Raw genomic sequence first — 13,397 nt, 5'->3', positions numbered from 1 at the left:
GTCACCTCCACTGTATAATCATAAAGCACTGATTTAGATCATACCTGAATGGTCTAGTGGTTTTCCCTACTTTCTTCAATTTAAGTCTGAATTTTGCAATAAGGAGCTCATGATCTTCACCCCAGTCAGCTACAGATCTTGTTTTTGTTGGCTGTATAGAGCTTTCTAATCTTCAGCTGCAAAGAATATAATCAATCTGATTTCAGTATTGACTATCTGGTGATGTCCATGTCATCTCTTGCGCTGTTGGAAGAGGGTGTTTCCTATGACCAGGGTGTTCTCTTGACAAAACTGTTACCCTCTGCCCTGCTTCATCTGTACTCCAAGGCCAAAACTGCCTCTTACTCCAGGTATCTCTTGATTTCCTACTTCTGCATTCCAATCCCCTATATGAAAAGGACATTTATTTATTTATTATGGAATTAGTTCTACAAGGCCTTGTAGGTTTTTATAGAATTGTTCGATTTAAGCTTCTTTGGCATTAGTGGTTGGGGCATAGACTTGGATTACTGTGACGTTGAACGGTTTGCTTTGGAAATGAACTGAGATCATCCTGTCGTTTTTGAGATTGCACCCAAGTACTCTATTTTGGACTCTTTTATTGACTGTGAGGGCTACTCCAATTCTTCCAAGGGGTTCTTGCCCATAGTAGTAGAAATAATGGTCCTCTGAATTAAACTCATCCATTCCCATCCATTTTAGTTTACTGATCTCTAAGATGTCGATGTTCACTCTTGCCAACTCCTGCAAGACCACATCCGATTTACTTTGATTCATGGATCTAACATTCCTGGTTCCATGCAATATTGTTCTTTACAGCACTGGAATTACTTTCCGATGCCGAAACAATGCTCAGTTGTGGATGTGCAGGTGGTGAAAGTAAAGTTTGATGCTGCTGTTGTTCAGTTGGTAAGTTGTGTCCAACTCTTTGAGACCCCATGGACTGCAGCACATCAGGCTACTCTGTCCTTCACTATCTCACGGAGTTTGCTCAAACTCATGTCCATTGACTTGGTGATGCTACCCATCCATCTCATTCTCTCTTGTGCCCTTCTTCTCCTTCCCTCAGTCTTTCCCAGTATCAGAGTTTTCCAATGAGTCAGCTCTTCTCATCAGGTGGCCAAAGCATTGGAGCTTTAGTTTCAGCATTAGTCCTTCCAATGAATATTCAGGGTTGATTTCCTTTAGGACTGACTGGATTTATCTCCTTGCAGTCCAAGGGATTCTCAAGAGTCTTTTCCCAACACTTCAGTTCGAAAGCATCCATTCTTCAGCACTTCAGCCTTCTTTATGGTCCAACTCTCATATCTGTACATGACTACTGCAAAAACCATAACTTTAACTCTACATACCTCTGTCAGCAAAGGGATGTCTCTGCTTTTTAAAATGCTGTCTAGATTTGTCATAGCTTTTTTCTTGGTAGCCTTGTTTCAGATAGCCTTTCTCAGTCACTTGGATTCCAGCTTGTAATTTATCCAGTCTGACATTTCGCATGATGTACTCTGCATACAGTTAAATAAAGGGTGACAATATACAGCCTTGATGTATTCCTTCCCCAATTTGGAACCAGTCTGTTGTTCCATGTCCGGTTCTAACTGTTGCTTCTTGACCTGCACACAGGTTTCTCAGGAGGCAGATAAGGTGTTCTGGTAGTCCCATCTCTAACATGGATGCTGTTAATGGTGTGGAAAATAATTATTTTCCTGCCTCCAGAGCAGTGACTTCAGGGAATACACAATAATTTAAATTTTAAGTTAAATAATTTAAAAATGAATTGAAAAGAATAACTATAATTAGATCTAATGTACTAAACTTAGCTGTTTGTGATGGGTAACAATAGGTCATTTCTATTTTAAATTACAACTAAATTACTATACTTTGCTAGACTAACAAAAAGATGCAATATAGCTGAATTCGTTTTAGATCTCAATTTTCTTACTTTATTTCTGTGACAGGTTTTTCATGTTTAAAATATTCTCAAGCATCCTCTTACTAGATATATCTCACCCCCAAGTGAAAGTAAAGAACTACTCTGCTGAAGATTACCTCTTGTAAACTTCTTCAAAGCTACTGAGACAAATCCTCAGGACCAGTTTGCAACAGTTATACTCCCAATGATAATCTTAGCCATTTCTTCTCAGAAGGAAGATCTGGTTCATATTTTGAACTTTAATTCATTTAAGTACATTCCACAGCTAGTACCTAGCGTCACTGATGTCAGGGCAAAATGTATGTTAATTTTTCTCTTTGGAAATAGATAAAAGTTCATTAATCAATTTACTTTTAAGCACTTTATTAGTAATTTTAAAATAACAATTCAAATGGCAGAAAAAATGTATTTGTACACTATTAAGACACTTAAGATTTTTAAGATGATCTGGCTCTAATTTTCAATATATGCTCTTCAACTGTCCCATAACTAAAATTCAAATACAGTAAATTAAAAAAAAAAAACCCTAAAATTACACTCTACCGATACTCTCACAGATCTTATCTATCCCACCCACCATCAATTTCAACTCCAATCATTCTCTTACCAATATATGTAATAATACTCGTGCATGCTGTAGAGCTCCAATTCGAAGCCACTTAGGAGATACTGTATCATAATTCGAAGGTTATGGTAAAGGACCCAGGTACCTAAACAGGCCAAATGCTGCCTGTGGGGCTCCTGTTTCAACAGCATAGTATGAAGGGCTGCATCAACCTTCTCTGCCTATCACAACAAAATGTCATTAGTATCAACTGGTTAAGGTAATGAAAGAATTACAAAAAATGTAACAGCTAAAAATAGCACATGAGCAGACAATGTAACTCTCAACACTTAAAGTATTCATACTTTCAAATGCACCTTTAGATCTACATTCAAACCGTTCATTTCTGAAAGAATAATATTTATCTAAACACTTCCTAGATTAAAAAGACATCCATTTTACAGTATAAAAATAACTGGCTTCAGATCTTTAGTTACATTATCAATGTTGCTGTTGCTCACATTTAAATGAAGACTAATACATTTTTATTACAATGTAAACTTACTCTAATTATAACTATAGCTCTACACCTATTTTATAATTCATTGATTATAAAATAATAATTTAAGATGTTTTTGATTTAGATTACTGTTCTATTTCTTTCTGTAAACTTTTCTTTGGTATATGTAACTGTTACATTTCAGTGGAAAAGAAAATTCACCATATTAAAAACTTAAGTAGTGAAATTATTGTTTGAAAGAATTGTTTCTGAAAATCTAGTCAAGGAATATAAACTGCTTATTTTGTAAGGGAGGGCTTCTTTTTGGCTCTTACCTCATCCTGCAAGGTAGCAAATTCCTCAAGAATATGACCGAGTTTATCTCTCTGCCGAGCCCTGTTATGTCCATGGATCTGAATAAGACTACAGAATGGCTGTAATACACAATATGATTGTTAACTGTATTTGTTAACAGTATAATTTGACTGTCAATATGAAATCTGCTGATACTAAAGAAAATTAAGATTCCAATTTTTCAAAATCAGGTTTAAGGGAAAAAATGTTGTATATAACAATAATGCCTATGCATACTTATTACAAAGGTGTTTCTTCTAAAGGAACTCAATACTAGAAATTATTAATAGCCAGAAGAAAGTGGTTGTTTACAAAACTTGTTCTCATATGGCAAAAATAATTCCTTCAATCTTTAGGTATTTTTCCACATATTCAAGAGCAGTTTCTTTTCTGTTTGTTCTGTTCTGTTCAGTCGCTCAGTCGTGTCCGACTCTTTGCGACCCCGTGGACTGTAGCCTACCAGGCTTCTCCATCCATGGGATTCTCCAGGCAAGAATACTGGAGTGGGTTACCATTTCCTTCTCCAGGGGATCTTCCCAACCCAGGGATCGAACCCTGGTCTCCCGCATTGGAGGCAGACGCATTAACCTCTGAGCCACCAGGGAAGCCCTTTTCTGTTTATTTCAAGCCAAAAGCTACTGTTCAAGCCGGACACTTCTGTGTGCTGCTTTAAATATACCAGAATGCCTAATAATTAGGTAACGGCTAAAACCCAGAAAACCACAGTACAGAATCTGCCCGCAATGCAGGAGACCTGGGTTCAATCCCTGGGTTGAGAAGATCCCTTGGAGGAGGGAATGGCAATCCACTCCAGTATTCTTGCCTGGAGAATTCCATGGACAGACAAGCCTTGTGGACTACAGTTCATGGGGTCGCAAAGAGTCAGACAGAATTGTGTGACTAACACTTGTTCACTAAGGCTCTTTATCATTGTTTTTATCTATTCAGTATTCTCATATAAAATACTGTAACAGTTTATCAATCAGACAACAGCCAGGAATGCTCTGATTTAAGAAATATGCACTTTAAGACTCTCTAAAGATAGTAATGATTTTATATTTGTATACTTTGACAGCTATTATCTCATTTAATCAATGAGTAGCCTATAAGAGGTATCAAAGCAGTATTAACATTTCATTTTTTAAAGATTGGCAAGTTTATAAAAAAGTAAAGTGATCTGCCTGATAATGTAAAATGGTAGTTAATAAAAATAAAATCTGGTCTTTTATTAATTTTCCTTGCATCATATCATGCTGTCTTATCCCACTTCCTCTTTACACACAAACACACATTTAGTAAATAGAATTGGGCAAAAAACATCTATAAAAAGCTTATAATTAAGAATTATTTATAATTAATTTGATAAACTACGAAGCTTTAATTTTTTTCAAATTATTTGAGATTTGAAAAAAGTTCACAATCTCATCTAAAATTGATAATTTTAATTTTACTATAGTCCTGCTCCTGGGTAGTTCAGCTGGTAAAGAATCCATCTGCAATGCAGGAGACCCTGGTCTGATTCCTGGATGGGAAGATTCCCTGTAGAAGGGATAGGCTACCCACTCCAGTATTCTTGGGCTTCCTTGGTAGCTTAGACAGTAAAGCATTGGCCTGCAATGCGGGAGACCTGGGTTCCATCCCTGGATTGGGAAGATCCCCTGGAGGAAGGCATGACAACCCACTCCAGTATTTTTGCCTGGAGAAACCCCATGGACAAACGAGCCTGATGGGCTACAGTCCACGGGGTCACAAAGAGTTGGGCACTTCTGAGCAACTAAGCACAGTACATAATCCTGCTCATTTAAGCAGTACACACATAAACGCCTGGGGATGTTACCCATATTTGTTATTTATAAGGTCAAAAGTAAGAAGAGTTTTTAATGTCCTTTTTCAAAAAAAAAGTAAATTCTTTTTAGACGGGGGTCATAGCTAATTCTGTTTCTGTTGTCCACAAGGGTTACGGTGCGGGGGCATCAGAAGGTGCGTCAGTATCTGACAATCTCGCAGGAAGACTACAGGTTATGGAGCGATCCAACTGAGTCTAAGAGGAGACAAAAATTTCCTACTTATTCAGGGAAAATGAATAAGAAATATCAGATGAAAAAACAGCACAAATTAATGCCACTGAAGATTTTGCACACCACAATTTTTAAGTATCCACCATAATGATCCAAACTGTAGCTCTTACCCGAACACAGTGAGTAACAAAAGAGTCAATACAGTCCTTAGCCTGGTGATTATTATATAGGCAGCACCTGTAAGATAATATAATATTCTTGTTATTCAAATTAAACCATTTGGCCTACAAAAAGAAGCACTGGAGGTGCTACCAACACATAAGGAAGGTGGAAAAAATGAGAAAATGGAAACAAATATATCATGAAGTTGAAGAGTGCTAGCATTAAATTCGGAGACGGCAATGGCACCCCACTCCAGTACTCTTGCCTGGAAAATCCCATGGACGAGGAACCTGGTAGGCTGCAGTCCATAGGGTTGCTAAGAGTCGAACACGACTGAGCGACTTCACTTTTCCTTTCATGCACTGGAGAAGGAAATGGCAACCCACTCCAATGTTCTTGCCTGGAGAATCCCAGGGACGGGGGAGCCTGGTGGGCTGCTGCCTATGGGGTCGCAGAGAGTCGTACACGACTGAAGCGACTTAGCAGCAGCAGCGGCATTAAATTAGGAAGCATTTCACTATTTGTTAGCCACATAATAAATGTGCAATAGCTCCAATTCCTTTACTTCTGTACTTGGACAATTAGGTGCTGGATCCAATAAGATCAACAAAGGGAAAATTCTAAAGCTCTATACTTTCTCTAATCCTACTCTAATATTTGTTATTTTTGAAAAGGTGGCACCCTTGTGAACTGTACTTACAGCAGTAATTTAAAGAATACTTTATAGAGTCTGATTTTTTTCAAATATACCTACATTTCCAATCACTGGCTAAAATCATCACCTAGACATCCTGCTAGCACCTCATTGTCTATCCTCAAAACCAGTGTCCCTGTGGTGCTCCTTATCTCAGTTAAAAGCATCGCTTAACTGAGAAAGGCTTTCCTGTTTAGTCTGGGGCGATCTGTTACCTGCCTGGCCCTGGAGGAAATACAAGAGCTGAAGAGATGGAAAGTGTTTTTTTTCCCCCTTTTCCTGAGGTAGGAGGATAGCAGCCTTTGCTCCTAAGGAGATAGGAAGAAGTAAACACTTTTCTTGGTGCACTGAAAGGAGCTGACAACTTGATATTCCTAAGTGTTTGCCATAACTGAGCAATCTGACCAGAACCTCAAAGATAAAACAGAATCATGATCATGTGATAGAAAATGACAGAGCAGGCAGCAGCCAGAAGAAAGAAAAGGTAGGACACCTGAAACAGGTGGCAGCAAAAGAGAAGTGCTGGAAGGTCCAAGGTAAGAAAATTGCTTAAGATGACAAAAATAAAGCACTTAAAAAAAAGGGACTTTCTGGATCCAAAAATTAGGATTTTTCAAGTTAAAAAAGTTAGTATGTGAAAGGATGCTCACAACAGCCTTGAGGATCAAGAAAATATCTTTCTTACAACACAGCAAAAATTGAAAGATGTCAAGAGGAATACAGAGGAAAAAATCTACAAGACAGAGTATGCAAAAGAGCTCTTTTAAAAGAAAAGAACAAGAAACAGATGACTACCTTGCAATAAACTCTGCTATACACACAGTTGATTCTTAGTATTGTGTTAATTATGTTCTATAAACTTGCTGTGGATGCTGAAATAGAGAATACTGAAACACTGCTGCTAGGATAAAAAACAGGATTAGGTTCCTCCAGCCTCTGTTTTAATCAACTGATCAATGTTTAACCTTGGTTTATGTGTGTTTCTTTTTAAAGACACTATATATAAAGTACACTGCTCATTGATTAGCAAAGAACTTACACCTGAGCACATCTTATTTAACACATAATCTTTCTGTAAGGCGTACCATAGCCTTCTTGTGCCAGGAACACTAGACAGCATATCACTACAACTCAGAGGCCATGAAACTACAAAATCACCAACAAAAAGCATAAAAACAGGAGCAAATAAATAGAGTTTACACTATAAGGCACAAGAAGGTAGAGAGTGGTCTTGTTTGATTTCAGTGTTGCATGACTTGAATATTTTGCGACTTTGCACATGTCCATGAAGATGGCAAGAGCAGAGTTAAGTAATGATTTAAAGGTTAACAAATATATTCTAGCAAGTAGGCATATTAACAAATATATATCTGCAAATAATGAGGATCATACTGTATAATTAAATCTAAATGGACAACAGTAAGCGTGACAATGTGGAATCTAAGTGTTAAAGATTATTAAATAAAGAAGACAAAACGCAAATTAAGATGCAGACACTTATTTCACATATATCATATTGTTAAAAATTAAAAAGTCTGTAATGCCTAGACTATGGGGCACCTGGAATCCTTATATACTGTTGGCTGGCATACACAATTCATTGAATTATTTTTGAAAGCAATTTCACAAAACTAGTAAAGCCGAATATGCATGTGCCTATGATAAGCAATTAATTTTATTTTTTATGTGCAAAAGGAGTCATAATTCAAAGATGTTCACTACAGCACTGATTTCAATGGCAATAAATTAGCAATAAGGTAAATTTTCAACTCCAGAGAAGCAACAAAATAAACTTCAGTACAAAGTATGGATTTTAACAAATAAAATAAATTTCTTGGATAAACTTGGTCAATTTCAACATTCTAATGTTGAAGGAAAAAGTCATGCTGCCAAAGGATATATATATATATAAACAGACATACACACTGTGACAAAGTTTATGTGAAGTTTAAAACCATAAAATAAGCTGATGCTATTTATGGACACATATTTGGGTAAAGTGTACAAGTATTCATAAAAGTGAGACACATAAACTGTAACGTAGTGGTCACCTCTAGGACCAGAGTAAAGAAAAAGATGCGGCGGGAGAGAATTTGAAATTATAGCCATCAGTTTTCAATGTAGCCTAGGTTTCCCTGGTGAGATGCTTTTGAGGGGAACACAAGGTTGAAACTACTTTCATAACAACATTAACATGTTATTTGCAAGAAGCACTCATTCTCTCCTAAGTGTACAATGGCTTTTCCAGAGGCGACATGGCAAGCAATACTACGACAGACTGAAAACAGAAGCAGGTTAAAATAATTCAGTCATATTCTACTCAGACAGACTTGAAAGACACTGGCAAAAATGTACAACACTTCCACTTTTCTCATTAATTTTAATTAAAAAGTTATTTCCCATAAAACATTTGTTAATATGTGATTTATAAATGTTATGTATGTTTATTAACATGAGTTTACTGTTTTTCAAAAAGAATAAACATTTTAAAAGTACTGTTTTAGTTTCTAAAATAGTAGGTATCAATAAATAGGACCCACATAAACAAAATCTATTTGGGTCCTTAACATCTTTTAAGAATGTTAAGACAAAAAACAGTTGAGAACTGCTACCTTAGATGTATCTCTCACAAATGAATCTACTAAAATTAGCTTGCTCCTTGATACCTAAAGCTCAGCCTTACTCCTGAGACCTTGCAGTTATTGTTCACTGTCAGGAAGCTTCATCCTCTCATTTTGCATAGCTCATTCTCAGTATATTCACATATATCACCACTTCCAAGAGGCTTTTTTACAGCTATCCCATTTATGAGAAGCATCTTATCTTTATCTTTCTATACAGTATGTACGACCTGACATTATATATTTGTTCACAATTTAGTCTTTCCCATTAGAAGGTAAGCTTGTCACCAGGTGTGTTCGTTTCTCTAGAACACAGAAAGGTGTCTGACAACATTAGATACCAAATAAGGGAATTAATAAAATTTACTAATTCATATATCAAGTGTTTGTATGAGTGTAATAATGTATCAATAATTCATACATGGAGTGTAATATATGAGTAATTCATACATTGAGTAATACATTAAGTATTTATGAAATACTTAATTTTACCAATGACCTTATCAGTAATGGAATTTATAAAAACAAAATTAATAAAAAAACTTTGCTTAAAATGGATGGTGGTACAGGTGTCTGTCAATTCATATTCTGAATATATAACACATTTAATCACAGAAATTTAAAAATAATTTTTAATGATCTCTTTATGCAGAGCACACCATATTACATATTGAAAACTCTAAAGATTCTGCAAAAAAAAAACCTGTTAGAACTGATACAAGAATTCAGTAAAGTTGCAGGATACAAACTCAATATACAAAACTGTCACACTGAACTATCAGAAAGAGAAACTTACAGTGGCATCAAAGAGAGTAAAATAGGAATAAATTCAACCAAGGAGGTGAAAGACCTGCACACTGAAAGCTGTAAGACATTGATAGAAGACACTGAAGAAGATGCAAATAAATGCAAAGATATTCTAGGCACAGGGACTGGAAGAATTAATAGATAAAATAGCCAAACTACTTAATGTGATCTACAGATTCAATGTAATTCTTATCAAAATTCAAACAGCATTTTACACATTTTGATGTGACAAAAAATTAAGGAAAAAATCTTCAATGTCTATCACAAGGATTAACCTCTCATAATACACAAGGATTTGTTACAAACTTTCTGAAAAAAGTAAACCATTGAATAAAAGTCCATGGGTAAAGGATAAAAAAAGGCAATTCACAGAAAAACCATTCCAAATGTCCAATGAACATCATATTAAGTGCTCAAATTAAACTAACAATGAGATATCACTTCTCACTGATACACACTGGAAAAAATTAAAGAATGATAACACCTACTACTACTGGTCAGGATAAAGGAAAATTGTACTCTCTTATATTCCCAGTATAAATATAAATTGTTAAATCTTTCAGAATACAATCTAATACAAATATTAAAATTAAAACTATACATGTCCCCCCCACCCAGTAATCTCACTCTATAAAACACATACAATATTATGAAACATTTGGCAGCCATTAAAAAGAATTAACTATATACTTTGAGATATAAAGTTATGATTACTTTTGAGTAGAAAGATTATAAATACATTTTAAAATTAAACTTTTGATTTAAAAAAATCCATAAAAAGTAATTAAACATTCATGATAAAAATAAACTGTTTAATGTGATCCCATATATACAAAATCATATATGTATGTATCTTATACACAAATATAACCATGATGATGGTCATTAAAATGAGTTCCAGTTGAGTTATTTAAAATCCTAAAAATGATGCTGTCAAAGTCAGGCACTCAATATGTCAGCAAATTTGGAAAACTCAGCAGTGGTCACAGGATTGGAAAGGTCAGTTTTCATTCCAATCCTAAAGAAGGGCAATGCCAAAGAATGTTCAAACTACTGTACAATTGCATTCATTTCACATGCTACCAAGGTTATGCTTAAAATCCTTCAAGCTAGGCTTCAGAAGTATGTGAACTGAGAACTTCTACACATACAAGCTGGGTTTAGAAAAGGCAGAGGAACCGGAGATTATGTTGCCAACATTTGTAGGATCATAAAGAAAACAAAGGGACTCCAGAAAAACAACTACTATTTGTTTATTGATTACACTAGAGCCTTTGACTGTGTGGATCACAATAAAGTGTGGAAAATTCTTAAAGAGATGGGGATACCAGACCACCTTACCTGTCTCCTGAGAAACCAGTATGAGGATCAAAAAGCAACAGTTACAACCATACAAGAAACAATGGACCAGTTCAAAACTGGAAAAGGAGTACAAGGTCGTATAGGGTCACCCTGCTTATTTATTGCCGGGAGAAATATCAACAACCTCAAATATGCAGATAATATCACTTAAATGGTAGAAAGTGAAGAGAAACTAAAGAGCCTCTGGATGAAAGTGCAAGAGGAGAGTGAAAAGGCTAGCGTAAAACTCAACATTAAAAACCTAAGATCATGGAGTCCAGTCCCACCACTTCATGGCAAATAAAAGGGGGAAGAGTGGAAACAGTGACAGATTGTCTTGGACTCCAAAATCACTGCCAACGGTGACAGCCATGAAATGAAACCACACATGCTCCTTGGAAGGGAAAGCTATGAAAAACCTGGACAGCGCACTTAAAAGCAGACACATCACTTTGCTGACAAAGGTCCATGTAATCTAAGTCATGGTTTTTCACCAGTAGTCATGTACAGATGTGAGAACTGGACCATAAAGAAGTCTGATGCTTTCAATTGTGGTGCTGGAGAAGACTCCTGAGAGTCCCTTGGACTGCAAAGACATAAAACTTGTGAATCCTAAAGGAAATCAACCCTGAATATGCACTGGAAGGACTGCTGCTGAAACTGAAGCTCTAATACTTTGGCCACTTGATGGGAAGAGCTGACTCACTGGAAAAGACCCTGATGCTGGGAAAGGCTGAAGGCAAAGGGAGAAGGGGACGGCAAAGGATGAGATGGTTAGATACCATAAGTGGCTCAATGGACATCAATCTGAGCAAACTCCGGGAGATAATGGAGGGTAGAGGAGCTAGGCGTGCCACAGTCCATCGTGTCGTGAAGAGTCAAACAGGACTCCATGACTGAACAGCAACAACCAACTGTGAAGCACACCACTACATGGCTTTCTCCCTTTTCATGTCCCACCTGCCTACAAACCTGAAAGTTCTCCTGGAATTACCTTCTAAATTACACTGGCATGAATCTGTGTGTCAGGATCAGCTTCTGGAGAACCAACCTAAGACAGGAAGCTACCAGTTTTATGTGAAATGTGGCACGATTTATTCAACAAATTGAATGCTGAACCACTAACTTTCCTTAGAACATGTGATTTCATACACTATATCTTAACAAATGCTGGTTTCTTTCCTAAGAAATAACATCTTTCTTCTTTTCTCAAGGGAAGGGTCAATAAAGTTGGCATTCTTTTCCAAAAGGCCAATTCAAATGATCCTTTCCAGCTTTTTATGGCAGCATAATTTTGGGGAAATGACTCTACCAGAATATAGTTAAGGATCAATTATCAGCATTTTCTATTTCTATCTAGTCTCAAGATTATTGAGAGGAAATCTTATCTTTTTATAATTATTTCCCCAAGTGTCTACTTAGCACACTGCTTTGCACACAATAAGGGTCAACACAACTTGCTGAATTTCTGACAAGTCCTTGTAAGCTTTTCTTCTCATACTGGACCCATTATCAACTTCAGGAAAACCTCAATTTAAATTTAAATAATATGTGGCAGAAATCAATTAATTTTAATGATGAGTTTTTTTTTTTTTTACATGGAGACTTGAATCCAACAGTTTTTATATCTTTGCCATAAAGGAGCACAGAGAATTTGGGCTTTTAAGAAACATACAGGCTATACAATGTCTTATGATACTTACTTTGGGGAGAGCACCGGAGGACTGACAAAAGACCGAAGAGCATCTTTCACCATGTCTTGCATGAGATGGATTCCAAAGACCTTTTTGTTATCCACCAGGAAAGTGGTCTTAAAACAAATGTTATATATATTAGTAATGCTGTCACAATCTTGACATATTGTACACGTATTTTTCATTACTGTGACACAAGCATACTTCTTTTAAATGTCACAGAATACAAGAGATTAAAATGTAAAAAGCTGGTAGAAAATTTTTATAAATCACTGCTTCCATGATGGGTACTACTTAATCTCTATTTAAGAGTACTTTGATACAGGAGAAGAAATGTGCAGGGAAAAAAACTCTCAAGTCAAGGGTTGTAATATCGAACTAGTGAAAATGAAATGACAAGTCTGAATATGTCAAATGAGCGAACATACAAAAAAAGGTTTCATAAATTATGAAATATTTACTGGTTATAAATATCAAGCCAGTTGATAACCTATCTCAAATAAATACTTTGGAATACATAAAAACTTTCTGAAACTGAAAGAAATGTAACTAAAATAATGAATTATTAAATTAAAATACATTGTTATTTACAATAATAATATTATTATTTATAATCCCACAAAGTCTGATATATTTTCATTTTCATTCAATTCAAAATACAGTAATAATAATTTGTTTTGGCTGTACTAGATCCTTTGCCTTTCCATATAAATGTTAGAAGTAGCTTATTGAC

The 13,397-nt window shown here is 35.8% G+C and overlaps 1 protein-coding gene across 1 annotated transcript in view; it reads right to left on the bottom strand.

Moving 5' to 3' along the window:
- The window catches only part of NAA35 (N-alpha-acetyltransferase 35, NatC auxiliary subunit), a 92,947-nt gene that overhangs the window by 10,848 nt on the left and 68,702 nt on the right, over positions 1-13,397 (bottom strand). Inside the window, exons 14-17 of the mRNA XM_055427396.2 lie at positions 12,674-12,780; positions 5,516-5,582; positions 3,309-3,407; positions 2,538-2,716 (exon numbers count right to left, since the gene is read on the bottom strand). Of these exons, the coding sequence (XP_055283371.1) occupies positions 2,538-2,716; positions 3,309-3,407; positions 5,516-5,582; positions 12,674-12,780 (452 nt within the window). The remainder of the gene's footprint in view (positions 1-2,537; positions 2,717-3,308; positions 3,408-5,515; positions 5,583-12,673; positions 12,781-13,397) is intronic.

The sequence above is a fragment of the Moschus berezovskii genome, chromosome 7, assembly GCF_049115385.1.
Source record: "Moschus berezovskii isolate FMDL1 chromosome 7, NW_MosBer_1.0, whole genome shotgun sequence".
Lineage (NCBI taxonomy): Eukaryota > Metazoa > Chordata > Mammalia > Artiodactyla > Moschidae > Moschus > Moschus berezovskii.
The sequence above is the reverse complement of the archived record's forward strand: the minus strand, read 5'-3'. Positions and strand labels throughout refer to the sequence as shown.